The sequence below is a fragment of the Bos indicus x Bos taurus genome, chromosome 16 (assembly GCF_003369695.1).
Source record: "Bos indicus x Bos taurus breed Angus x Brahman F1 hybrid chromosome 16, Bos_hybrid_MaternalHap_v2.0, whole genome shotgun sequence".
NCBI lineage: Eukaryota > Metazoa > Chordata > Mammalia > Artiodactyla > Bovidae > Bos > Bos indicus x Bos taurus.
Genome location: NC_040091.1, coordinates 54,532,337 through 54,560,292, shown reverse-complemented (window position 1 = coordinate 54,560,292; position 27,956 = coordinate 54,532,337). Strand labels below are relative to the sequence as shown.

Below are 27,956 nucleotides of genomic sequence, written 5' to 3'. Positions count from 1 at the left end.
CAACCTAGATAGCATGTTGAAAAGCAGAGACATTACTTTGCCAACAAAAGTTCGTCTAGTCAAGGCTATGGTTTTTCCAGTGGTCATGTATGGATGTGAGAGTTGGACTGTGAAGAAGGCTGAGCACCGAAGAATTGATGCTTTTGAACTGTGGTGTTGGAGAAGACTCTTGAGAGTCCCTTGGACTGCAAGGAGATCCAACCAGTCCATTCTGAAGGAGATCAGCCCTGGTATTTCTTTGGAAGGAATGATGCTGAAGCTGAAACTCCAGTACTTTGGCCACCTCATACGAAGAGTTGACTCATTGGAAAAGACTCTGAAGCTGGGAGGGATTGGGGGCAGGAGGAGAAGGGGACGACAGAGGATGAGATGGCTGGATGGCATCACTGACTCGATGGATATGAGTCTGGGTGATCTCCGGGAGTTTGTGATGGACAGGGAGGCCTGGCGTGCTGCAATTCATGGGGTCGAAAAGAGTCGGACGTGACTGAGTGACTGAACTGAACTGAACTGACTGTGAAGCAATGGTTAAAATTCTAGACAGTGAAATATGATACAGTCATTAGCAATTATCTTCCCAGGCAGAGCACACGTAAACACCACAGTTCCACCTGCAGACACTGACCTTGGCTACTCTCATTCTTCTTTCCTCCTCTGTCACCAGCCAGCGGCTCAAGCTGCGTCTAGTTTCTCTTTGGTGCTGCCACCACTTTTCACGTCATGCCCTTATACTCCTGTCTCCCCAAGCCTCTGTGGAATACAACACTGATGCCCTTGTTGCTCACAAAGTCCATACCGTCTTGACTAAATGATGCATTGACATGTTCAAAAATAGAAAATTAATTAAGATTCATATTGACAAAACTCACTCCCACCCTTGTCTGTCGACACCTACCCCTATCAACCCCAATATGTGATACGAAAGGTAGCACATTCTAAGCACTGCTTGGCAGTGCTTGCTTCTTTCTACTTAGTGGTCCTAGAAACCCTTCCATATCAGCACATAGAAAAGAGCCTCATTCTTTTTGACAGTGGCATAGTCTTCGATTGTGGGGATGTATGTTGGTTTAACTAGTTTGCTGTAAGTGGAAATTGTTTCTAATCTTTTGCTATGCAAATCAAGTTATAACTGGTAACCTTACTTATACCCATGCAGATATATCTGTAGGATACACTTCCTGCAGTAGAATTTCCAGCTCAAAGGGTAAACTCATTTGTAATGTTAGTATTGCCAACTTTTCCTTCAAAGGGTTATAGCAGTCTGCGTTCCCACCAGCAATGAGTGAAAGGGCATTTTCCTCACACCCTAGCAAGAGAGTGTGTTGTCTAACTTTAGTTGAAGTCTGAATTCTAATGGTTTCAATGATAATTCTTCTTAAGGAATCAGATGGGAACTAGGAAAAGTGCTTTAAAAGCCTTACAGAAGAACCACTGAGGGATGCTAAAATTAGCATGTGACAGTTGGATGAAAAGTAATGTTATCATGTTCTCAAGGTATCTTCTTACAGGATACTTACTTAATAAAAAGGGAAATGTTATAATTTTACAGTCCTGATCTTATTTAACTTAAGTGATCAAAACTGACATCAATTATCCCAATTAATGGGATAAATTGATACCTCGTGCCTCCTGATATGATGCACTGAGAATGACACAGTATTATTTCTTTAGTATTCCTACCAAAAAAAAAAAAGTGTAACTTTCAAATCCTGTAGAAACCTCAGATATACTCAAATTGAAAGACATTCTTCAAAAATAGCTGGCCCGTACTCTAAAAAATTCCATAGTCATGAAAGACAAAGAAAAGAGAGCAACTGTTTCAAACTAGAGGAGACCAAAGAAGCATGACAGTTAAATGCAGTGTGTGACCCTGGACCTGGAAGTGGTGGGGCAGGGACTTTCAGGGCCTGAAAATTAATGTTTCCCAAGGTGTGATCCTGGGAGTTCCCCCATGCAAACCTTTCAGTGTATGCATGAAGTTAAAGTTATTTTATGTATGTATTATTTAAATAATTATGTTTAAATGTAATTTAGCAAGACTAAAAAGAGATCCTAAGACCCAAATTTTTGAGAACCAGTTGCTATAAAGAATATAGACATTTGGTAAATTTAGAATAAGAGTTATGGATTTGAAAATGGTACTGTATTACTATCAATCTTGTGTATTTTATACTGTGATCATATAAAGAGATGTTCTGGTTTTTAGGAACCTCACTCTATATAAGGATAAAAAGGCATTTATATCTGCAAATTATTCTAAAACAATACAGAAAATATAGAGATGGGGAGGAAGAGAGGGGTATGAAACAACAGAAAGCAAATGTAAGATGAGAACAGTGTGAATATTTGGGGAATCTGGGTAAAGGATGTATAAGAATATTTTGTATTACTTTTGCAACTTTTTTGTTACTTTAGAATTATTTTAAAATAAAAAGACTTTGTATCTTAGTCTTGGAAATCTCTTACACTATTATCACCTCCTGATCTTCCCCTCTCCTGCTCCAGCTTTAGTCAGATGACCAGTAGCATTGATGGGCATGTTTATCATCATGTCTGGGGTCTACTGTGAAGCATGGAGCTCCTGGAGAGCAAAGTCATCTTCATATACCCAGGCCCAGCACCAACCATGCCTGGTACCTATAGGCATTTATTAAAAGCATGTTAATTAAATGAGCATATGACTCAATGAATGAACATATTAAACCCAGTTGCTGATGTATAGTTCTTCACTACCTGGTCTGGTGGTATCTGCATCCTCATCTCTTTTCCCACAAATGTTCACCAGACCCTCTTCACCCCTTGTGCTCCATCTCTTCGTCTGCCTTCCTCCAAGGCATGTCTCACAACTTCTACAAGTTGGAACAATAGGTCTGAACTGCATATTCCACCTCAGGATGTTTGTTATCTCCTGTTTCTTCTATGTGGAAAGCTCTTCCTGAAAGTACTATGTGGTTCCTCCTCCCCCCGCCCCCAACTTTATTCTGTTTCCTTAATGTTAGTTCATGAGGGAGGACTTTCCTACCACCGTTCTACAATAATGTCCCTATCTCCTCTCATCACTTTCTACTCCCTTGCCCTGTTGTATTTTCCTCTGTAACCCTTATTAATACCTAATGTGGGCTTCCCTGGTAGCTCAGATGGTAAAGAATCTGCCAGCAATGTGGAAGACCTGCCACCAATGTGGGAGACCTGGGTTTGATCCCTGGGTTGGGAAGATCCCCTGGAGGAGGGCATGGCAACCCAATCCAGTATTCTTTCCTGGAGAATCCCCATGGACAGAGTAGCCTGGCAGGCTACAGTCAATGGGGTTGCAGAGAGTGGGACATGACTGAGCAACTAAGCACACACAACATGTTACAGATTTTTTTTTTAAGTTTATTTTATTTTATTTGGCTGTGCGGGGTCTTTGATGCAGCATGCTAAATCTTTAGTTGCGGCATGTGAGATCTAGTTCCCTGACCAGGGATCGAACCCAGGCCCCCTGCATTGGGAGCACGGAGTCTTAGCCACTGGAAGGGAAGTCCCAGGTTTATTTTTTATATATTGGTTCTTTATGTGATCGCTGCATGTCTTCCTGACTGGAGCTCCCAGCCTCTACAACAGTGCCTGCTGTCTAGGTAGTGCTCTATGTTTGCTGAGAACAAGTGGTTGAACAGGAGACTTTCCAATTGCCTTTAATCTGGAGTGACAAGAGACTCTGACCGTTCTGGGGCTTTTTAGGACTGTTCCTTGTAACCATTCATACCATACACAGAGGCCGTCATAGTGTCCAAAGTTTAAATCAGCCAAGACTTAGACATAGGAACTTCCCCAGTGGTCTAGGGAATAGACTCTGCCTTCCAATGCGAGGGGTGCAAGTTCAATCCCGAGTCCTGAACTAAGATCCCACATGCCACAGGGTGCGGCCAAAAAAGTTTAAAAATAAATTAGACACAACTGCAGTCTGGGTAGAGGTTTCTCCTGTCTAATGAATAGAGAACTCTTTAGAATGCCTATGACAATACCAACTTAATACTAGTCTTCAATCACACAGAAGGTGGCTTATATCTACATTTGTAGCAATCCTTGTCATACTGTTTTTGGTTTGTTTAGGAAGAGGGAAATAAATATAAACCTTGCCCTTTATCTCCACTAATTTGACTTCATCTCCCCAATTACTAAAATAAGTAAAATTAACAATATACATAAATATAATTCATTCTGTTTGCTTTTTAGAAGTATTTCAGCAGTTGCAAGCTTGTTTTTCGCCTGCCCCACACTGTCTCCCAATCCCCCAATAGAATTTTTCTAAGTATTCCTCACCTAGCTCCTCCACCTTAAGAAATGTCTGTGGTGGCACCTTGAGGCCCCTGCTATCGTGTCCCTCTCAAATCACTTCAAGGCTGAATGGGGAATGAGGCCATTTTACACAAAGGTGTAACCTGTCTGGGTCACAGACACATGGTCTCTCAGAGGCCTGAAGGTAGCGCCTGTTTGATTTCTCTTCTCTCCCCTCTGATTAGATAACATCACCTCTTTTATTCTGTCTCCTTAAAAAGCTATGAGAAAGAGGGCATTGCACTGAGAGGTAGAAAGCTAGAATTTTCTGGACATTCAACTTGGCTAGTTATATACTGGGCTTCCCTGGTGGCTCAGATGGTAAAGAATCTGCCTCCAATGCCGGAGACCTGGGTTCAATCCCTGGGTCAGGAAGATCCCCTGGAGAAGGGAATGGCAACCAGTATTCTTGGGACTTCCCTGGTGGCTCATACAGTAATACTATTTTATTTATATAGAGTATGTACTATTTTCTACTTCCCGGTTTGGTTAACCAGGAAAAAAAAAGTTCCTGCAGACAGAGTTCTCATCTGTCAGGTATTTTCTGATGAAATTTTGTGAACATGTCCTTTTCCTTTTCTGTAAAGATGAAAAGAGGAAGAAAGGTGGGCCTTTTTCTCTGGACCTGACTGAACTTTAAAACTTCTCTACTAATTAACCAACACTGGGCTCCACACTTTACTTAACCCTGGGAGCCGGTCATCAGCCTTTGACCTCGGGCCTCCCCTCCTCACCAGCTCCATCCCCCACCCTAGCCTCTGGAACCCCAGTCAGATGTAGAGGAAAGAACCAGTCCAGAGGGATTGCCTCAGACCACACTATCTCCACTCGCTCAGACCTGTGGAAGATTAGCGACCATGATTTCCAATGGGATAGGAACCGTCACCGCTGGAAAAAGGTAAGAGGGGTGGGCTTCCCCTCCGCATGCCCTCACTGGGTTTCCTGACCTCTGAGGGGCTTGCCGGGGTGACCGCGACACCTTCAAGAAGACCGGGCCCTCTCACCCTGGTAGTTATAATGAGACTCGTTTGGAAGACATCATCCTGAGTACCCTCCCTCCCGCTTGGTTCCTGGGATAAGGCCTTTCCCTAAGCCACACCTTGGATTCCCAACCCAAGAAACAAGGGGGATGTGTTCCCTCAGAAGAGATGCTGCTCTGCGGCAGCCCTCTCAGCAGCCCAGGAGACACTCCAAGGGGAAGCGCTGGGCCTGCCATATATCTGGAAAGAGGGAGCCAATGTAATGCGTGAGGATCTCCTAACTCTCTTTTTGCTCCTTCCACCCAATTCCGCCCTGCCCACCCCGCTTTCCTGTCACAACCCCAACTCCCTCCCAAGGTCTCAGTGACCTTTGACAAAGGATCATCTCTTAACATCATACACATTCCTTCCTTTTTTTTTTTACAGGAAGCTAAAAGTGAGGCTCTGGCTTGATCACCTTGGTTTTTCTTTGTGCTTAACAAAGCTCCCAGGGCCCCCACAGCCTCCACTTGTATTTCTAAGGGTAGCTGAGGGATAATACGGGAAACAGAGGCAAGCCAGCTGGAGAGATGAATGGCAAGTTTCTCCCTGCTTCCTCACCCTGTCGTCCACAGCTCGCTCAGCACCTCCGCTCTCCCACTCAGTGCCTCTGTTCTTAAAAAGACTTCAGGGTTGACTTCAGATCATGCAAGAAACCAAGTACCCTTCAGCTGCCCCCAGCTTCCAGCCAGCCCCACACTTGCCCGGAAGACCACTCTGGCGAGTCCTTTCTACACCACCTACATGTCTTGTCTTTTTCTGCTGCGGGAAGATTGTGAAGAGTCAGTACCCATGTACAGACTCCTTTCTGTAGGCCTAGGGCCCCAAGTCAACCAGAGGAAGTGTCTGGCTCCTCATGTCTTATCTATAAAAACACGATAATAGAGTTTATCACTTTGTTTACTTAATTGGGTGTCCCGATTTTCCTAGTTTGTCAATTTCATGATATCCTTTTTTTTTGAAAGTGAGACTGGTTTTATTTACTTTAGTGAACACACTTTGGAAGTTACTAAAATTTGCAGGCAACAGAAAATGATGAGGACCTGATCTAAGGCAGTGAGAGAACAAGAAAACAATGCATAGCATCTAGGGTCTGACTACTGAGAAGGGAGAGAGGGAGAAATCCTGGATGGCTCTCAGGTCTCTAGATTGGATGACAGGGTACCTGAAGGTCCCATTTGCTGAGCTGGGGGACATAGAAGGAGAAGCAGGTGTTTGGGTGAGAGACAAGTTCAGTTTATTTGTATTTCACTAAGGGATCAACAGGACATCCAGGTGGAATTGTCCAGCAAACAACTGGTCTGGAACTCAGTGGAAAGACTAGGACTGGAGCTAGAGATTTCAGAGTTTTCAGCACATAGATTGTAGTTTTGCCCCAGACATTCCTTCTTAGCCCTCTGGTGTTGCTGTCAATCAAACTCTTCCCAGTCCTTTAACATCCAGGTTAAAATCCCTTCCCTAAATAGCTTCTGTTAATGGCTCCTCCAACTGACCTAAGTTTTCCCTGGGCACTAAAATTCCCTGCCATATTTCATGTATGCATTGTCCATTTCACCAGTTGGAAGCTTCGCATTCTTCATTTCTTCCAGCATGAGGCATTGAGCACACAAGACTTCTAATAACATCGTTACTCCCACAGTTGACTCTAATTTCAACAGGACTATGTCCAGGGTAAGGAGTCCAGGAATGAACTTGTCCTTGGCCCTTGTACTTTTCAAAGGTGTTGGCCCTCTTGGCCACACAGTGTGGGCTGGTGATCTACTAGGGTAAATCTGTGGTGGACAGTGGGGAGGGGATTTCTCAGCCTAGCTTAACTCAGGTTTCTGTCCCCCTATAGGAGTATATGTCTTCTCCCTTTGCTGCTTATTGGCCTCTGGGGCTGTGTGACCTGTCATCGGAGCCCTGTGGAAGACGTCTGCACAGCCAAACCTCGGGACATTCCTGTGAATCCCATGTGTATTTACCGTTCCTCAGAGAAGAAGGCAACTGAGGGCCAAGGCTCCGAGCAGAAGATCCCTGGGGCCACCAACCGGCGGGTCTGGGAACTGTCCAAGGCCAATTCCCACTTTGCCACTGCCTTCTATCAGCATTTGGCAGACTCCAAGAATAACAATGACAACATTTTCCTGTCACCCCTGAGTATCTCCACAGCTTTTGCTATGACCAAGCTGGGTGCCTGTGACAACACACTCAAGCAGTTGATGGAGGTACAACTCAAAGCCCTTCTGCCCAGCTCCTTGCTGTAACTCCTAAGAGAACATCCATGTGCTTAAGCACCCTTTCGAGACTTTGGGTAGTGTCCCCGGCTCTTTGTGTTTCTTTTTCTCTCTCTCCTTCCTAACCCCACCACCCCCCCGCTTTTTTTTTTAACACATCCTTTATTTATTTATCTATTTATTTATTTATGGCTGTGCTGGGTCTTTGTCGCTGCATGGGTTTTTCTCTAGTTGCCCAGAGAGGGTGACACTCTTCCGTTGTGGTGCTCGGGCTTCTCATTGTGGCGACTTCTCTTGTTGCAGAGCATGGGCTCTAGCGCTCACAGGCTTCAGTGGTTGCAGCACACAGGCTCAGTACTTGTGGCGCATGGGCTTAGCTAACCCATGGCATGTGGAATCTTCCTAGACCAGGGATCAAACCCATGTCCCCTGCATTGGTGGGCAGATTCTTAACCACTAGACCACCAGGGAAGCCCCCGCTTTCTTCTTCTTTTTTCCATGTATTCCTTTAGAAAGCATGAGTTGAATGTTTATGCTGTGCCAGGCACTGTGCTTGATGACTATTGGTCAGGGGCTGCCTGGCATGATGCTCACCGATCATGTGAACCAGGCTGTCCCACCAGACCCACCATTATTTTCTTTTGGCTTCTACAGGTTTTTAAGTTTGATACCATCTCTGAGAAAACTTCTGATCAGATCCACTTTTTCTTTGCCAAACTGAACTGCCGACTCTATCGAAAAGCCAATAAATCCTCTGAGTTGGTATCAGCCAACCGTCTTTTTGGAGACAAATCCATTACATTCAATGAGACCTACCAGGACATCAGTGAGGTGGTATATGGGGCCAAGCTCCAGCCCCTGGACTTCAAGGTGAGTTCCAGATGTCATCCCAGACCTCAGAGTTCTTCCTCTCTACTCAGAAGTTAAAGAGACAAGGAAGCAGGATCCTAATGAACACTGCTATGCTAATTGAAGGCAGGAAGAGGTGTTTTAAGTCAGAGCCCCTGGGATATGTATTCTTATTTGAAACCTGAGAAATCAGTGCTATCTATGGATTGCAGAGGCTCCTCTGAAAAAGTTATAAAAATCCTGTAACAGTGGCATTCAGAACGTGGGCACTCGTTCACATAACAGAGCAATTGTAGACCTTAAATGTTGCAAGCATTATTACTATTTTCAGATCCTTTCAATAAACAGACTTACTTAAAAAGTTAAAAAAAAAAAAAAAAAAGTCCTGCAACAAAGAAGTCTACTGATTTTATTCAAAAGTATTTCTCAAACTTTTTGGATCACATGGACATCTCTCCTGTGCCCCCTGCACCTCCACCATCACTCCTGGGCTTCCTAGAGAACACATCTCATGAATACTCATAAGAGTTCAGGTTTCCAAAGTCAAAGAAGATAATATTTTGTTTTCTTTTTCTAGACTATTTTTCTCTTCTTCTGTTTCTTTATTTCTTCCTCTTTTTCTTTCTCTTTCTTCTGTTAATATTTATTAACTCTATGGAAGATCCACAACAATATGCTAGATATGTGTGGTTTCTCCAATCTGGGTTAGAGTGATGGTTTAACAAAATGGTGGGAAAGAGTGGAGGGATGATGGACAAAATAAAATTCTGCATGGGGAGATGGAGAAGCCAATTGAATAGCACAGTTGGGTAGGTTTGTTTCCTGTTCTCCTCAGGGAAATGCAGAGCAGTCCAGATTGACTATCAACCAATGGATATCCAATAAGACTGAAGGGCGTATCACTGATGTCATTCCCCCACAAGCCATCAATGAGTTCACTGTCCTGGTGCTAGTCAACACCATTTACTTCAAGGTACTCAAAAATGGTGCTGGAGGGAGGCTCAAGAGGGAGGGGACATATGTATACCTATGGCTGATGCATGTTGATGTATGGCAGAAACTAACACAATATGGTAAAGCAATTATCCTCCAATTAAAAATAAATATATTTTAAAAAAATAAATGCAAAAAAATAAAATGACCCTGGAGAGACCTCAGGGATGACATATTTCCCTCCAGCTCACTCTCCTTCATACCATTGGGCATGTGTAGGCAGATCATTTTGAGAAATAGTACATGCGTGGTCTGGGCATAAATACAAATTTGCTGAGTCTAGAGTCATGTCTAGGGCTGTGGTTGCTGGACTGAGGTCCAAAGGGGGCCTGGTAATGTCTCTGGGCCCAAGGCAGCGTGTACACATTCATAGACCAGCATGCTCAGCAGCAAGGTGTGCATGATAATAAATTCTCATAAGTATGTGATGATTTCTTCTGTCCAGTTAACTTCATTTTGAAATCTGGAACAAAATGACAGAGTCTATAGACAATCCTCAGTGATGAGGTTTTCTCCATCATCTAGAGCAGCTTCTGCAGCATCTCAAAATTCCTCTTGCCTGAAGCTTCTGAACCTCCTGGTACCAGACTAACCTCAAATTTTGCAGAGGACTTGTGACATGATCATGCAGATGGCTTTGTCTTTCTCAGAGAGTCAAGTTCTGAAGATTGTTCCAACTTGATTACATTTAGGAAAAAGGATGAGGGGAGAGGATAGTGGGAATAAACAGACCACTGACACTCAGGAGGCCCACCAGCTTAACACAGGTTGAATTGTGCCCTCCCGGGTCATGCTCTAGATGTGTTCTTCTCCCCGACTGGGCCTGGAGGGTTAGCCCGTCACTGCTGTTGCCAACTGCTTTGTTGCTTGGGGGTTCCCTCATGCCAAGAACGCAGTAGGTTGCATTTCTACAGTGTGTACTGACTGCCCTTTGCAGTTTATGAAACACTTTGCCTTCTGATTCTCATGACATCACAAATGAGAACTTGAGCTGCTCAGACAGTATTTAGTTTAAATTCTGACTCTTCCACTTGTGACTACAAACTTGAGAGAGTTACTTAAGACCTTTCCGTGTCCCAGTTTCTGCATCTATAAAGTGGTAACAATGATACATCTGCCTCACAGGGTTACTGAGGGGATTAAGTCAATGCATACAAAATGCCTGGAGCGGTGACTGGCACACAGTAAGCATCCTACAAATATTAGGGATAACCAGCTCCTAATTTTACAAGCGAAGAACCACCACTGAAAGAGTTAAGTGACTTGTCCCCAAATCAAAGAGCCAGAAGATGACAAGGAATGCTAACTACATCTTGGAAATGTCAAAGCAGTATCTTGTATCCCTTCCCTCTTTGAACAGGAAGTTGGCCAGGCCTCATTCTCTGCCTGGCAGGACTCCCAGATGACTCCCTGGGATTACTACCTTTGTCTGGCTTTATTCATCAGGGAGAAAGCCCAGCATTTTGGAGGATGGTCTTTGAGAAGGAGGCTGGTGGGAGGCAGAAGGCAAAAGGCAATTAGATTTAAACTCCAGAAGAGACTTGCCAAGAGGCCAGTAGGTTATTTTTGTTTTTATGTTTTTCTTGTTATAAAAGCAAATAGTCATTGATGAAAAATCTAGAAAATACAGAAAATTCATTGAAAAAAAAAACCCCACTCATGATTCTGTCACTCTGACACAGTCAGTATTAAAAAGCCTTTTTATGCACATCCCTCTAGGTCTTTGTTCTTAAAAATTGCACTTCCATGGTCGTCCCTGGTGGCTCAGATGGTAAAGTGTCTGCAATGAGGGAGACCTGGGTTCAATCCCCGAATTGGGAAGATACCCTGGAGAAGGAAATGGCAACCCACTCCAGTACTTTTGCCTGAAAAATTCCATGGACGGAGGAGTCTGGTAGGCTACAGTCCATGGGGTCACAAAGAGTCAGACACGACTGAGCAACTTCACTTTTTTAATGTAATAAAATATTTTGACTGTTTTTCATGTCAGCATTCTCCTACGGATGTTTCTGGTCTTCTTGCTTTGTGATTCTCGCACCTGGTGTCTTCCTCCAGGGCCTGTGGAAGTCAAAGTTCAGTCCCGAGAACACAAGGAAGGAACTGTTCTACAAGGCTGATGGGGAGTCATGTTCAGTACTCATGATGTACCAGGAAAGCAAGTTCCGCTATCGGAGAGTAGCAGAAAGCACCCAGGTGCTCGAGTTGCCCTTCAAGGGTGATGACATCACCATGGTGCTCATCCTGCCCAAGCTGGAGAAGACCCTGGCCAAGGTGGAACAGGAACTCACCCCAGACATGCTGCAGGAGTGGCTGGATGAGCTGACAGAGACGCTGCTGGTGGTCCACATGCCCCGCTTCCGCATCGAGGACAGCTTCAGCGTGAAGGAGCAGCTGCAAGACATGGGCCTCGAAGACCTGTTCAGTCCTGAGAAGTCCAGGCTCCCAGGTGAGGGCAGGAAGGGTTTCCTCCTTTCTCTACCCTCAGAGTTGTCTGACCAAAGGTGGAAGAGATGGGGAAGGAGTAGACGAGAGGGAGTCCAGACACCTGGATTCTAATCCCAGTCCTACTGCCAACTCAGGGGAATCCCTTCCCTCTCAAGGGATCAGTTCTCTCCTGTGTACGAGGGGAAGCTGGCTCTTGGATCTCCATGGGCCCAGCTGGCACTGGAACCTTTGGAGTCTGTAACTCATAGAAGAGGTGGGACCAGGTAGAGAGAAACTTGAAAACCACCAGAGTTCAGAGCAAAGAGACAGCTAGGATTAAGAGCCAAGGACATCCAAGTCCCACCAAAGAGCTGTAGCTGACATTTAATAGCCCTTCCTGATATTCTAAAGGGCTTCTGGACAGATGCAGACAAGCCTTCCCAGTTGTGATTCTCTGATAATAGTGTTAAGTTGTTTTGGTTCTTCCAACACACCATCCTTGAAAAATATGCATTAAAATATCTCATTTTTAAAAAGAAGTTTACAACATTAGTTAAGTGGATTCATGTGTAATGGGCTGCCTTTAAACTAGGTCTCAGAACCATACCCTTTCTTCAAGGTGTTGTCACCCTGGAAGGAAAGACATTGCTACTAGATGGAGTGAGCATTTCTTTAAGAACAGGGTCCTCAGCCTTAACCCCCAAACCCCCATAAGCTAAAGCACCAGATTAACTTCATAGGAACCAGGCTGAATAAACCCAAAGTATTTTATTATTTTTAATGTGTATTGATTTTGAGGGTATCATTAGGTGAGGGTCCAGGATTTCTATTTTTCTAAAAGTCCCAAAGGACCTCTTAATCCAAACTGAATTCCTCTCTGTGGGTTGAAGCCAACTTTCTCCCATTTCACAGATCTTTCTCTGGTCTTCCTTCTAGGTATTGTTGCAGAAGGTCGGAGCGACCTCTATGTCTCAGATGCATTCCACAAGGCATTTCTTGAGGTAAATACACCTCTCTCCGCTCTCTCTTCTTATGCTTGCTTTTTTTGTTACCATGCTGCTTTATTATTCAATACATCAGTATCTCATATGATGAGTAACTTTGGAGTCATTCCTTCATTGGCTCTTACGGTGTAGACAGCAGATGTTTGAACAGTAGGTGACAACTGTGATAAAAGGCATGTTTCCAGGTCCCTCAAACCCCAAGTCTATAGTGTCCTCCTCTATACATAACTCTAACTTGAAGCCCTCGTGGTCTAATTGTTCTACCCTCCATCCGCTACCTCTCCTGGGAACACAGACATTAAGGTGAAGGTGATACCGGAAAAGCAGCCAGCAAAGGCATTAAAAGGAGAACCAGGAGATGATGAGCTTATGGAAACCCAGGAAGGAGTTTTAAGAAAATGGAAAGCATCTAGTGAGAAGACTGAAAAGTGACCGCAGGTGACTTTCCCCTGAGGCATTTGGACAGTGTAGTGGGGGCACGTCCTAATTGTAATGATTGAAGAGCAAATGGAAAGTAAGAAAGAGCTGGTGAGTGTAGACCATCACTGTAGTGTCCTACAGTGTGTTCCAGAAAACTAGAACTCTAGACTACGCTGCAGGTAATAAAAAGTTAGGTGGTCAAATAAATGTATATCCTCTTCTAGGGAAGTTAACAGAAAATCAAAGCACATTGGAGTGTTGATGTCTGAGCAGTTCCACAGTGAAGAAAATGATTCAATATTGCTTAACCCAGTGTTGCCCCAACTAAGATGCCCATGGAAACCTTTACTGGAGTAAGAGCTGTGTAAAGCCTATAGAACTTCTGGCTCTCAAACAAATACTGAACTATGGATCAATAGCATTAGTTATCTAGAGAGCTTGACTCAAGGTCTGAATATCTGTATATTTACAAAGCTCCTCAAAGAATTCTGATGCGCATCCAGGTTTGCGAACCACTTATGTAGACCATTCTTTGGGGGACCCAGGCTGTGAGGGAAATGTGATAGGCCAATGTTAGAGGTCATAAAATTTAGAAATCTCAAAAAGGAGACTGTGGTCGAAGAGATAGATTTCAGAGCATGGTGCTAGTAAATATAGTTACAAAGTCCAAGCTCAGTGGGAAATATGTCATTAGGAGGAAAGTGGAAGGATCAAGGGACAGGAAAAAGCCAGGGTAATTTTAATGGGAGTGAGGAAATGTGATAGTTTGAAAAAAACAGAAGGTTATAGACTGAGAGGATAATGTAATTATAATTTCAAAGGTCGAGATGTTCTGAGAGATGGCAACTTCAAAGTGTAGCCACGGACTGGTTTGCTGAAGTGAAGGCAATGCTCATTGGGTTCAATGAGATGAAAGAAATGGAAGTTTAGAGTATTGAATGGGTCTCCTACCAAGACATTTTAATTGTCTAGGTCACACGATAGCAGGAGTTAGGTTAGAAAGGCAATGGGCTAGGCAATAAAATCCTCAATGCGGGACTATATTCTATAGAGCAATAGGACCAAAGCAAGAGTAGAAAGATATATATCTTAAAAGATTCTGAGGTCAGAACAGGGGATTTTACATGAATACTGGATTAATGATTTTGGAAGTGAAAATACTGAAGCCATATTGATTATGGAAGAAATAACATTTAGACTGCAAGAGAAGATGAGTCCTCAGGATTTTAACTATGACTGAGAATCTTCTTCCATGGACCCCAAATGGAAGTGGTCAACTCAGACCTCCATGAGGGCCTTGAGTTACGATCAAGAAGAAGCAAAAGTTCAGTTTCATTTTGTCTACCTGAGCCCACTAAACAATGATGCAAGGTTCCTCCATGGCTCTTGGGAGCCCTATACACAAGGACCCTAATTGATTGTCTCCTGAGAAGCCACTGAAAACCAGAATCTGATTTGAGTAAAAGGGCCCTGGTCTTACAAAAGTTCATCTGCTCTTAGTACTAAAACGATCGTGAATTCGATAGCATGTGTAGAAGGGAGAGGTGGTAAGGAATGAGGAAGGGGAAATCATCAACCAGCTTCTCTCAAAGCTCAGGGGTCTGAAATGCTTTCCTTGGAGGCAGGGACACAGTTTTAGTGACATTCTAGGTGCTCAAGCAAAATTTCTAAAGGTGTCTCCCATCTCCCTCCAGATCTGTGGCAGTTCTACTTATCAGTAAGCTCCAACACCATCCTTTCAATCTATTACTCTGAGAAATATTCATCTCATCCAGCCAGAGGACCATCCTCTTTTCACAGGCCCTAGTTCCTGAGTGGCTGTTGACAGTAGTTCTATCTAGGATCTTGATGATCCAGAGTGGAACTGTCTCAACTGCGGTGCTCTAATTTTGAGTCAATAGGTCTTTCAGTATACAGTTCAGTATCATGTACAACATTGCCAGCCAGAAATGTGACAACTTTGTGTACATCCAGATTTCTGGTTCAGAGAGTATCTGAATGGACCCTGGCACTTTCTTTCAGCACAAGGCTTGGATGAATACAAGTCTTACATCAGTACAGTGGATGAAAGAAAAGACTAAAAGTAAGGTTCCAGAGGGGATCCGACCTAACTCATAGCAACTGGAAAATAAGTGGCATGTTTGAGGAATTGCTGTGTCCATGGATGATGTACCTCTTGTAATGAGCTGCAGAGTAGCTAACGTGGCAGTCTGTTTCCCATTTGACCTGCAGGTAAATGAGGAAGGCAGTGAAGCTGCATCAAGTACCGTCATTAGCATCGCTGGTCGTTCGCTGAACTCGGACAGGGTGACCTTCAAGGCCAACAGGCCCTTCCTGGTTCTCATCAGGGAAGTTGCTCTGAACACTATTATATTCATGGGTAGAGTAGCCAACCCTTGTGTTGATTAAAATGTTATCCTTTGTACTTCTTCCTATTTTGGTTTGTGAATACAAGTAAAAATAAATACAACTTCCCATATCTGACAATTATGAATGGACTTTGCCATCTGAAATGAAGGCAAGGAAAGGAGAAATGGATAGAGATGCTGCTCGGCATTTGGTATAACGAGGCTTTCGACTTTTCTCTACCAGTGAACACATCTGGGTCAAGAAAGTGAAGGAGGGAGGTATGTTACTACTTCACCTTGAAAGACAGTAGGCATCTTGAGAGGGCAGGGTGAGCTTGAAATCTAGATAATCCCTTTATACTGAAAAAAAGTCCAAAAATTTAAAAAGAATTAATATCTATACAGAAGAGACAGAAATGCAAATATGAATATTAAATCATTTAATTCTCAAACCACTCACATGCATAATGTTCTTTTACACAGTGTTAAAATAAAGAGGAAAATGTATTTTTATACAAACAGAATTTCAAGTATACATTAATAGACTTTTCAAATTACTAACCAAGTTGCTAAATTTCATTCACATTGTTCTTAAAGCTGTTCAACGAGAAAGCTTTTGCTAAACTGCTTTAAATATGTTTATATAAACCCATATATCTTCACTCTTTCTCTGAATCTCCCTCCCCCAGCCCGTCTCTGCCCACCCTCCTACCCTCCCCGCTTCCCCGACACAACAGGGCTCCTGGGGCTCTAGGAGACATGCAACCCCACCAAGAACTATTGGCTTGTCATCAGGGGAAGGACAGAATCTACAGGAGGAGAGACTTGAGAACACCTGTCAAATTAAGGGAGAGAACGAATCAGATACTTCACAAATCAGGATCGTATTTTATAGCCTGTGTGATTCACTTGGCCTTTTCATTTAAAAAAGGAGTCTCAGCCTCCCACAAAATCACCCTCAAGTTTCTGATAATTTGGTAGCTGAGAAAATATTGGGTATATCCCCTAGTGAAACATCTCAAATTAAGGTAGGCATTTTGAACTTTTGCATTTGGTTGTTTCTTTTGCCCTCTGGCTGGGGGTGGGGGCAGCTTAAAAATGGTTGACTTGTGTGTTTACATTAAGGAATTTGGTTAATTTCACAGGGTCTGCCTAGGGTTCTCCCTCCCCAACTCTCCTCCTGAAGTAATCTGGCTTAGGGGCCAGGAACAGCCACTCTCCTTAGGAATTAAAGTGCATTTTTTTCAGTAAAAGTGGGGACAGGGGGAGGTGTGGTTTACACTTAAGTGATAATGATTACAAGAGGGTGGGGTGAAAATCCTATTCCTATATATAGGTATTTATAGTTAAGGGCATAATAAAAACAGATATTCTCTAAGGAAATAAGATGTACAAACCCAGTCCAGCACCCTCAGGGGCATGAGAGCGCTAGCCTTGGCTCACTGACTGTTCTGAGACATCTTTATGGAGCGATCATTGCAGACGAAAGACACAAACCTCAAGTGTTAGTTTTTTCAAAGGGAAAAAAAAACAGGTTCTTCTAGTTAAAAACTCTATCTCATTCCCTTTCAGGGATAACAACATTTTAGAAACTGATTGTCGGTTTTAATATGAATCCTTGATTAACAAGTTGTGAAAAAAATGTTAGATAACTTTGTTGCTTAGAAATATTATGCTATCCTTAGAAACTGAGGATGAGGAGGCATAGTTGGTCCTTGCTATCAATAAATATCATCTAAGGGGAAGCTAAAATGTTCCTGTCATCTTTGATAGCTACCACCAGAATCTTACTTTTCCTTTAAATGCTTTACTATTTCTTGGGGGGGTCAAACCCAAGAATTTTCCAAAGAGAAGTATATGCTACATTATTAGCTGTATGAAGAAGTGATGAGAAGGGGGAAATCGTCCTGGATTCTGGCCTCTGAGTCCAGTGTGATCTGCTTTTCACAGTGACCAGTGGGAAGGCACAGTGCCAGGGACGGGAAGATGGGAGACAGCTGTCACCCATCGTGTAAGCACCATTGAGAACAGCTGGACAGATGTCTTTGAGATTATGTCCATCTGAAGGAAACCACATTTTGACTACATTGACTTTTCTATCTTTGAACCCTCTGTCTTTTCTTCTCAGACACAGAGCGTAAGTGGGTCCCACCTGAAATTATGAGAAGCCAGGAAATCTAAGTGGCTTGCAGGATCCTATTAGTTCCTCAACCAGGGATTGAACCCCGGCCCTCAGCGGTGAAAGCACGAAGTTCTAACCCCTGGACGGCCAGGGAATTCCCTGTGTTCTTTCAACGTACTTCTCCCTTTACTCACTTGTGCTGACAAGCTAAAGATTGAGAGTTCTGGTGTTAAGATTTCTTAAAGGAGAAGCCAATGGTTCCTGACTTATGTGGCAGATCTACTTAAGTTCTGCCATTATATTGCAAAACAATGCAATAGGCTACAACAGTGAACACAGACCATAAAGGATGAAAAGTTAACGTACTGAGACTTTTTTTTTTGCCTATAGTTTGGGTATGTTTTTCTTTTGTTGTGAGTAAGGGAATGGGGCAGGGTGGTGAAACTGCAGTCAGACTAGTTTCTGTTTAGCTCTTTCAGAAAGGATTACTTAGAGGTTTAAGAGGAATCACAAGCCAATCAGTAGGACAGAAGAATATGGCTGGTTAGTCCTGACAGAGAATTCCTGATAGGGAATTTGTTTCATTACTTGTGTAAAATATAGTACAAGTTCATATATATATACTTTACCATTAATTACTTCCCCTTCTCCTCCTCTACTTCCGTCCCCTAAATCTTTAAAATCCAGTGCGATGTGATCTGCATAAAGTTCAACATTTCACAGTACTCAAGGTTTCTCAGTATGAGAACCCTAATGGGCTTCTCTCTGGATGCAGACAAGTCTCCAAGGCTACTATTGCTTTTCTGTTCCACCCAACGTAAGGAAGCCTTCTCAGATCTTCTAAGGCATAGGAGGCATTTCTGACATTGCAGCATACACATGCTAAGCAAATAAGTCAGGCCTAAATGTTATTTTAATGAAATGTCAGAGTCTGATGCTAATTCAGTCCTCTGCACTTAAACAATCTTTCCTTCCACCCACTTGTTTCTTCTCAAACACACCACCTATTTGAAATTTAAATCATCGATTATTTGCAGGCAGTATAGGAATCAAAGTTTCCACAGTGCCAGCAGTCTCTCAGATGAGACCATCACATTTGAACTTGCTCTTGAACACAAATTTCTTTCATGAATTAGAAATCACTTAGTAGTTTATTAGTTTGAATGGTGGCTCTCACTCTTTAAAGGCTAATCAAACAGTCCTCCTCTCCCCATTACCACACTGAGGTTGCCATGGGCAGGTTTTTTACACCTGGGTGGGTGAATGAATCGACGATATGAAAACTTGTTTGGGAATTACTGGGTTAAGTCTTTGACATCCTGGAACAAAGCTGCTAAAAGGACTCATTTCACATTTCATGTAAAACTCAGAAATATTTACGCCTTAGCTAGTGCATTTAATTCACAAAGGAACATGGAAAAGTGAAAGTCACCGTACATTGAAATCCCACTTAGAAGACAGGCTAAGGGACAAATAATCAACTACATCACCATCACACCAGGAAGGACCCTTCTATTTCATTAACTTTAACAATGCTACCTGATTATTTTACAAATAAAAATCACCCTAGGTGGCTTGGGCCTGGCTCTTTTTTTTTGGGGGGGGGGGGGCGGTGCCTGGCTCTTTTAATAAATTCAAGTGCTCTATTTTAGCTAGCAGAGTTTTAAAAATCTCCACTTAAATCACATATGAAAGGGAAAGAGGATTCTAGGGAGCAGACTCAGAAAATGTCTTTTGCTGACTTGTGCAGGCTTTGGTACAGAGAGGAAACTGGGTGCATGGCAACAGCTCTCTGCTGAATGACTCTGCGGACAAACGGATGGTCCATTTTACCACCTGAGCCGTGGCCCGTGCTAAGTTTTAAATGCCAAGCCATGCCTGTGATACTAATAAAGGTACCTCTGACAAAAGACAACCGGGTGGAGGTTATCCTGCCACAGACCCCTCAGGACTACCTAGAAAATGATTCTCAACCTTGGCTGCCCATTAAAATCACCTGAGCAGCTCTTAAAGCCCAGGCTGCACAGCCAGCCAATTAAACGTGCATGTCCAGAGGGGGCCCTAGGCGGCAGTCATTTTGTAAAAGCCCCAGGTGATTCTAATGTGCAGCCAAAATTGAGAACTACCTGCCAAGGTCAACTAGCTCTGCAGTATTTTAATAGAAAGCATTAAAGTCACTGTTCACCCAAGCCAGACAGAAGATAAGACTCTATGCTTCCTCCCAGATTCACAGGTTGATTCAACGTGCCTCCCAGAAATGACCTAGGCATCTCTCACTTTTTTTGTTTTGTATTTCAATAAATCACTTTGGCTATAAAACAGACTGCATGGCTGACAGTGTATTATTGACTTAGGTAAGACTGCACCTTAAGTATGTGTTTGTAGCAAAACAGCTGGGGACAGGTCTAGGCCAAGACTCCGGGCACAAACAAAAGATAAGCCAGAAGGAAGAATTTTCCTAAGCAGAAGTTAATTCCTGAGTCTAGGTTCTTAGTAGCATGGCTTATAGGCTGACAATTATTCTATAGTTAGAAAAAAAACAGCTGTGGTGAAGAGATTCACATGATTTTAGTATCTCATCTCCTTACAGAATTCATACTGTTACACGGATGAAGGTTACTATTGGGCTGGCCAACCCAATACATCAGTCGTCACCAATGAGTACTGCTTACTGAATTTGGAATTTCACACTGGCAGTACTGTCACTTGCCCTATCCAGTCAACAGGAAAAGTAAACACTTATCAGTTAGTACCTAAAACACGGATGTGAAAACTCTCCAAGTCTGCAAATGGGTCCCTCTCTCGTTTTCACTACTAACCAGCAAGTCCCTGTTTGGACATTACAACCAGCTATTCTAACCAGTGCATTTGAATGAAAAGGTGGAAAGCATTCTGAGATATTTCTGAAAGGCCCACAGTCCTTTCTCAGCTGTAACAAATGTTCAAAAGGTAGGTAACCTGATTTGGCTCAGTGGACTAGGGTGCCCCCAACAGCAGATCAGCTGAGTGCTCCAACTGCATTTAAAGATTAGGTGGTCTGCCTAGTGGCATTTACTACCGAAACTGAATTTCCTGACACCCACAATAGGCCATCCTAACTATTATAACATTCTTGGCATTATAAAGAGAAGAATTTCAGAGTGTCTAAAAGCAAAATAGGTCATCCAAAAATCCAGGTCATGCAAAACTGCATGTCAAGATACTGGCAGAAGGCTCAACATCAGGAAAATATGGTTGATATTCCAGTCCCCAAAATGGGCTGCAAATGGCAATTAAAAAATAAAAAAAGCTCAGGATTCAAACAAAATTTTCACATCATTAAAAGGAATTGAGTGCATCTTTAAAAACAGCAGAAAGACTCCACTTCCAAGGGCTACTCTTGCCAAACAGAGGCCAGTGGATAAAAGTACTAAACCCAAGTGTTCTGACACTGATTTGGGCAACAAAACCAAACATTAACATGTGAAGATGACAAAGAGACATGAGATACTGCAACCTCTATATTTCGGGTCTGGCTTTCCTTTGCTTGCTACAGAAAGCTACACTTTCTTCAGCCAAGTGCTCAGAGGTAGAGGAGCTAAAGCGAGTACAAAAGAGAATGAGGTGGACAGTGGCTGAGGAATCCAGCCTCCTGCGTAAGGGGCTACAGGGCAAACTTGGAATATTCTGTCTTTAATGGGAGGTAGAATTTTCTACACTGACTTATCTGCCTTCATCAGACATTTTTTTCTCACACACATACATACAATCACATACATATAGCGGGCAATTCATAATGATATTGCAACTTGCAGTGACTGCACACCTATTCCAACATATATTTTCAACCTAAATTTTCTATTAACCCCCAGCTTTTCTCTGGTAGATGCAAGCCAAATTTGTTCTTTTGAGAACCCTCCTTTTGCCGGGCTTCTAAACATACATTTCACTTTAACGCCTACATCTTTTGTCACTAAAGAACAGCTGCACTAAGTGGGTGCAAAGTGTTATAACATCTTTATAAATACAAAGTGCAAGAAATCATTTTCTTAGCCAAAATACAAACAAAGCAACTAAAAGCTCTCATAGCCTACTATGCCAAGAAATTGATTTTTATAATCAATGATACAGCTAACAAAATGCTTCTAAAGCTACCAAGGTTATAGAGGATGAGTAAATATATTTATAAACATACATTTATGAAAACGAGATATTAAGAAAATAGCCAAACTTCCCACAAAAGTTATTTGCATGAACTATCTTTAGTATACCACTCTGTGTTCAATGCACATGCATATACAATTGAATTATATTAGTGTTATTTTTATTGGCCCACTTTTCCAAAAAGAAAACAGGCTCACTTTTCAAGTTACATGATTTAAAATCATTTTTGTAAAAATAGCAAATACCATATAAATTTTACATATCTTTGCTATCTGACTGATAGCCATTCTTGAAGTGGATTTCAGCCACACTCTTAGTGACCCCTGCTTTAGCATTTTGGCTTCCAGAGGAAACACATTTTAAGTTTTGTTCCCTGTGTTGTAATTCGGTTTTTGCAATAGCTCTTTAAGAACCACTAGAGTTAGGATTCTGTTAATTTACAGGAAACTCAGTAGATCATCTTCAAATATGTCAAAAATATCTGCTTTAAGATGTGCTAAATGCAGAAATCTAAACCATAGTAATTTCTCAGGTAGTTGTTATTAGCTTTAATAGTTTAGACTTATGATGCTGAAAAGAAAAAATAAGTATTTTGAAAAAAAAAAAAAAAAGTATTTTGTCAATCTACAGGTTCCCTTTCTTCTTTGTCCTCTTTTTCAATTTGAGACCACAGTACACTGACCCTTGATCAACAAAGGTTTGAACTGCATGATCCACTTATACCCACGTTTTTTTCAATAGTAAATGCTACATTACTAACCTCCAGCAGTTGGCTGAATCCCCAGATACAGAGGAACCTCAGAAACAGAGGCCCAACTATTAAGATATAGGTGGATTTTCCACTTGCAGAGGGCTGCATCCTAACTCCCACATTGTTCAAGAGTCAACTGTACTTGGTTTTTGTGCAACCACCAGATGATTTCAAATTTAAGAGTCAGAGTCTAGAGGAGGGCCCAAAGGGCTATAAGACACCGAACGAGAGGCATCTTCATAGATTATCAAAGATTTTTCAAGTAACCAGTATTTTTGCCATGAGCTTCTTTGCTGCAAACATTTTTGCACCATGACTAACTGGCCATAAGACAATTTTGCCACAAAAGATAAAATAACTGGGTGACAGTTTTGCTTTGATAGTTTGGTTTTGACAGGCATGTCTCCCAGTTAGTGACATTACTGATGGTTTTATTGAGCTGACAGATGATAATGATTGGCCCCATGAGTTGGTGTCTTATTTTGAAATACACTACACTGGAGGATAAACAGGCCAAAAGTCTCAGGTGCAGAGCTGAACCCACATTTCCTGTACAACTATGGAAAGTATGAACAGACATATGACCAGATGCCAAGAACAAACAATAGTGCAGAGGCTTTCAAGATGCGACAGAAAGCATGGCTACGAATATGCATCCTGGTTATTTGGAAACTGACACCTCTCTCAATGAAAGAAGTAGTTTAAGGAAAAAGAAAATGCACAATGCTGATGAGGAGATGATCAAAATACTCAATACTAAGAATGAAAGACTTGGGAGACAAGTACTTAGGTACAACACACAAAATATGAAAATCAAGTTATTCGTGCAGGATTGCCATGAACTACACACATTTTAGATGTATTCAAATATTTTGTAATTTGCTTTCAAGTTTTCTAAAAAAACTGTCATTCATTTATCATGTTTCATTATGTCCTCTTTAATATCCCTCTTTTATTTTTTACTATTTTATCTTTTATGGGAAAATTGCCTTGCAGTGAATTAGTAATTAAGGTGAAAATGCCTGCAGCAGAGATGTCTACGGCGAAGATGCTTAGAGCAAAAGTACCTAGAACCACTTTTTCATTCCCTGGGAATATATTTTCAAAGGTTTTCTCTGTCACAATGGGCAGACTTTGAGGTACAGCAGAGCGGAAAATGTTAAGGCTCACTGATTTTTATTCATCAAAATTTGCCCCAATCATTATATGATAAAATCTAATTAATCCGGATGCCTAAATGACTCAAACATTCCATACCTGGTTATTCAACCACAAATGCCAAAGTCCTTTTTTCCTGTCCCAGGATTTTCTAGAGTCCTAATTTAAGTTTTCAGCCCCGAGTACCCTTTTTATTTCCTGTATTTGTAATTCCTGAGGCCTGACCCAAGAACAGAGATCCCTTCGACTATATGATCTAATTGGGACTGACCAACAAGAAGCCCTCACAACTAATTCTCTAAGAAACCACTGCAGATGGAATGGATAGGTAACACCAAACCTTTCTTCTCTTAGAAAGTTGATTTGGGGATGATCATTTTTCCAATATAATTTATTCTTTGCCCTATTTCTTCTGAAAGCAATAAAAGTCCTTTTATAAGCCAGAAGGAGTTAAAGCATCCTAAACTTGACAAATCTAACCCCAAATCATAACACTTCAATGATATGTCATTTCAGACAACAAAAGCCAGTAGCAACTGATAATTTTTAAAGGATTAACAACTATAAAATGGAGCAACAGTGTCCAAAATGGAAGGTAATATAAATGGAATGAACCTCTTTTCCAGCACAAATTTGTGCCAGAGGTGGCAGTAAAGATAGGTAGGGGGCTTCCCCAGTGGCTCAGTGGTAAAGAATCTGCCTCCCAATGCAGGAGACACAGGACACGAGGGTTCAATCCCTGGGTTAGGAAGATCCCCTGGAGGAGGAAATGGCAACCCACTCCAGTAATCTTGTCTGGGGAATCCCATGGACAGAGGAGCCCAGTGGGCTACAGTCCAAAGGGTTGTTGTGAAGAGTTGGACATGACAGAGACTGAGCACAGAACAAAGATATGCAGTATATGCAGGCAAAATTTTCAATTATGTCAAAAATATAATCCATCTAGCCACTTAACAGAAACTCCTGTTGAAACAGATTTAGCAGCTATATGAATTTTCCATACCACAGGAGTTTATGCCTATTTGAAAATGAACTACAGCTGACATCTCTAATAAATCAAGGTCTGTAACAGCAAGGTTTTTACTCCCTCTATAGATTATTTCTGGTTTAGCATGGATAATTACTGTTGCTTCACAGGAAAAAAAAAAAAAGGGCAAATGCAATAATTTGGAACTTGTACAAAAGAAAACATGGAAACTTTGCTGTAAGTGAAACTTGGGGGTGGGAAGCTAATGAAATCTGTTCCAGGTATTTGTTTCATTCTCCTTCTAGCTTCTTCTAACTCATGGTAAGTAGAAGAAATGGTTTCTTACAGCACAAACAACTGACCTAAATGAACACACGAGTTAAGACAAATCCAGAACACATACTGCTGCCTGTAAAGATGGTCTCAAATTCTTGACACACCTTCCATCAAGTGGTAAGGTATCTCCTCTCCCTTCGAATCTGGGCTGACCAGTGACTTCTTTGACCAATAATGTGTGGTGATGACTCTTATGAAAGCTCTGGGCCTGGCCTTGAAGAGGACTTGGAGGCCTGAGCTGCGATCTCCTAAATTTGACTACTCTGACAGAGAGATCAGATGGAGGGTCCCCGAGGCTCCAGAGATGCGGACAAGGCCTGCTGGGCCAAGTTTTCTGGTCAACCAAGGTGTCAGGACCGTGAGCTCACCTTGGACACCCTGACCAGTCCAATCACCTGCTGAATACTATCAGATGACCTGAATCATCACCACAGGGAACATGAAACTGCCTAGACAAGCCTGTCCTGAATTTCTGATTCACAACATCATGAAATGTATAAAGTAGTTGCTGTTTTAAGTCACTGAGGTTTAGAGAGTTCGTTACATGGCAACAGGTAACTGGAATGCAATCTTTCAATTTCTGTCTTGGTAGTAGTAACTCAAGCAGTTGTTCACAATTAGAACCACCAAATGGGTGACTCCTCTAAATTGGTGGGCAATATCCCCAAAAAATGTTCACCATGCAATATCTGCTCGAAATCAACTGCATTATCTCTTAGAGAAACCTTCTGATCACTTATTCCTGAATTTAAAGTTCACTAAAACCAGTGCTGTTACTGGTTATAGTATATTCTAGTTTACTTCAACTCTGTTAAGTAAACAGAGTTAACATGATGTACTGGAGATAGTCTGGGCTTTGGAATCAGATTGGTAAGTATTGGCTCTGCGATTTATCGATCGTATAATCTTGGGCTCAACAGTTTCCTCATCTATAAAATATGGTATAATTATACCTGTTAAAGGCAACATAGTCCATTAAAGAGTGTCAAGTCTAGAGAAAGACTGCCTAGGTCAACCTCTCTGTCTGTTTCTTTTTAAAGCGAGGATAGTAACAGCATCTACTCTAATGGGTTTGTCTAAGGAGCAGCAGAGTTAATTAATGTGAGGAACATTAAACTGTGCTTAACACATAGTTAACACTCAAAGTCAGTGATTTTTAGCTACTTCTGTTACTACCTCAGAGAGTTATTTTGAGAATTTACTGCAGTTATGTCTCTAGAGCACTTAGTATGGTTAATTTCGTCCCCTTCTTTTTGACCCTCATGGCTTTTAAATACATATATCAGCCTCTAACCAAGTGGGTTTAGGACTCTCAAGTACAGGAAGCCACATCTAAACTATGTATAAAATCAGTTTTGCTATACAAATCCCAAGCACACTGTCTGGTACCAAAAACTACTTAATGGAACAAAAATGTACTTAATAGAACAGATTCTCCTCTTGCTACCTACCATATAAGTGATTTCACAGGGTAGGAAACATTTCCCCATGAGATACATACTTTGACTTCCGGCATTATGGATAAATTCAGATTCTAAGATTCACAGTATATTAAATTGTGCTGTTGGTCGTATGAGATGCTGAACAAATATCTTAAGTGGGTGGTGAATTCTAGTTTCCTTAACAGGACTTACTGAGTCGACATAAAAAAAGCAAGCATTAGAAAAGTGGTTTTTCCCCCCTTAACTGCTCTGCCTTTGTAACTAAGCTTTGTGTTTAAAGCTTCCACTATTTGAGCTAATGGACCTTTCCTAATTACGTTACAGATAATGGGGAAGGTATAAGATAAGAAATTTATTTATATGTGTACCCACTGTGAACGTAATGCATATTTCAGGCAATGCTTGCCTTCTAAGCCACTGCTGTTCTTCACAAAGGGAAGGATAGTCTGCCTACACAAAACCAGATAGTCTGTACAGATATCTTGCAGGTGTGGAATGTAATTAAGTCAGGTTTGAAAGTATGAAACTATCCAACTTTGGTTTGTCCTGAGCAAGAAAAATTACTTAATGCAAAGTAAAAAGACTGGTCCCAGGAAAAGCACCACTTTATAATAAGAAGAGTGAAAAACAGAAAGACACTAGAAAGCAAAGGAGGCAAAACCACATTAAGATTGATAGTTATCAAAGAAGTCATAATGCTCGGCAAACTCCATTATTTTCAACAGATTCTTATTTAAATGACATCTGTTACCAAGCCCTCAAATGAAGGTGTATGCAAATGATTCACTGGACTACCTAAATACAATTTCTTTCAAAGTCCTATACCCTAAATTAACTGGAATCCCAAATTAACCAGAAAAACTACTCTAAAATCTCAAGAACTCATTATTAATATAAGTGCTCCAAGACAAAGCAGATCTGACCTATGCAAATATACTGGAACCTTCTAGATGAAGATTATTACTGAGGGTGTAACATATAAAACCTAATTTCCAACTTAGAAAAAGGCAACTTTAAGAATAAAACCTATAGTGAAGAGGTGCTGTATATGCGACTAGGTAACTCATCCAAACTTTGCATGTGTTGGTAGAACTCACAACAAAGTAAGAATCAAACTCACTGTATTGTATGAGCATGGCCTAGAACACTCTGCCCAGATAAATTTAACTCAGAAGTCCATGCACTGTTTACAAATGGGGAGCCATTATATTTTCCTCTTGCAAGGAATTATGTTTATTATCATCCTAACATTTTCCATTTACTTTTCCACATCTAGCATAAATAAACTAATTGAACAGTAAGAATGAACATTCACAAAGCAAATATATAATGTCCCAATATATATTGAGAATTATAAACAATAACAGAAATTGGACGATAGTTCTAAAAAGAACTTTCAATCTTCAGATATTTAAGTTTTAAAATATTCTTTTCTTTTTTTAAAAAA

The 27,956-nt window shown here is 41.6% G+C and overlaps 1 protein-coding gene across 1 annotated transcript; it reads left to right on the top strand.

Annotated features, from left to right (window-relative positions):
- Positions 1–5,040: 5,040 nt before the first annotated feature.
- On the top strand, positions 5,041–15,732 carry SERPINC1 (serpin family C member 1). The gene is made up of 7 exons (XM_027565377.1): positions 5,041–5,215; positions 7,174–7,543; positions 8,207–8,422; positions 9,237–9,374; positions 11,450–11,840; positions 12,755–12,819; positions 15,475–15,732. The coding sequence occupies exons 1-7, from the start codon at positions 5,175–5,177 to the stop codon at positions 15,649–15,651; spliced, it is 1,398 nt and encodes a 465-aa protein (XP_027421178.1). The 5' UTR covers positions 5,041–5,174; the 3' UTR covers positions 15,652–15,732.
- Positions 15,733–27,956: the final 12,224 nt, after the last annotated feature.

Excerpts from the sequence above, each read along its gene's own strand:
- SERPINC1 (XM_027565377.1), top strand. The coding sequence starts at position 5,175 with ATGATTTCCAATGGGATAGGAACCGTCACCGCTGGAAAAAG. Across the intron at positions 7,544-8,206 it reads CACTCAAGCAGTTGATGGAG|GTTTTTAAGTTTGATACCAT; the intron begins GTACAACTCAAA and ends TGGCTTCTACAG. Across the intron at positions 12,820-15,474 it reads TCCACAAGGCATTTCTTGAG|GTAAATGAGGAAGGCAGTGA; the intron begins GTAAATACACCT and ends TTTGACCTGCAG.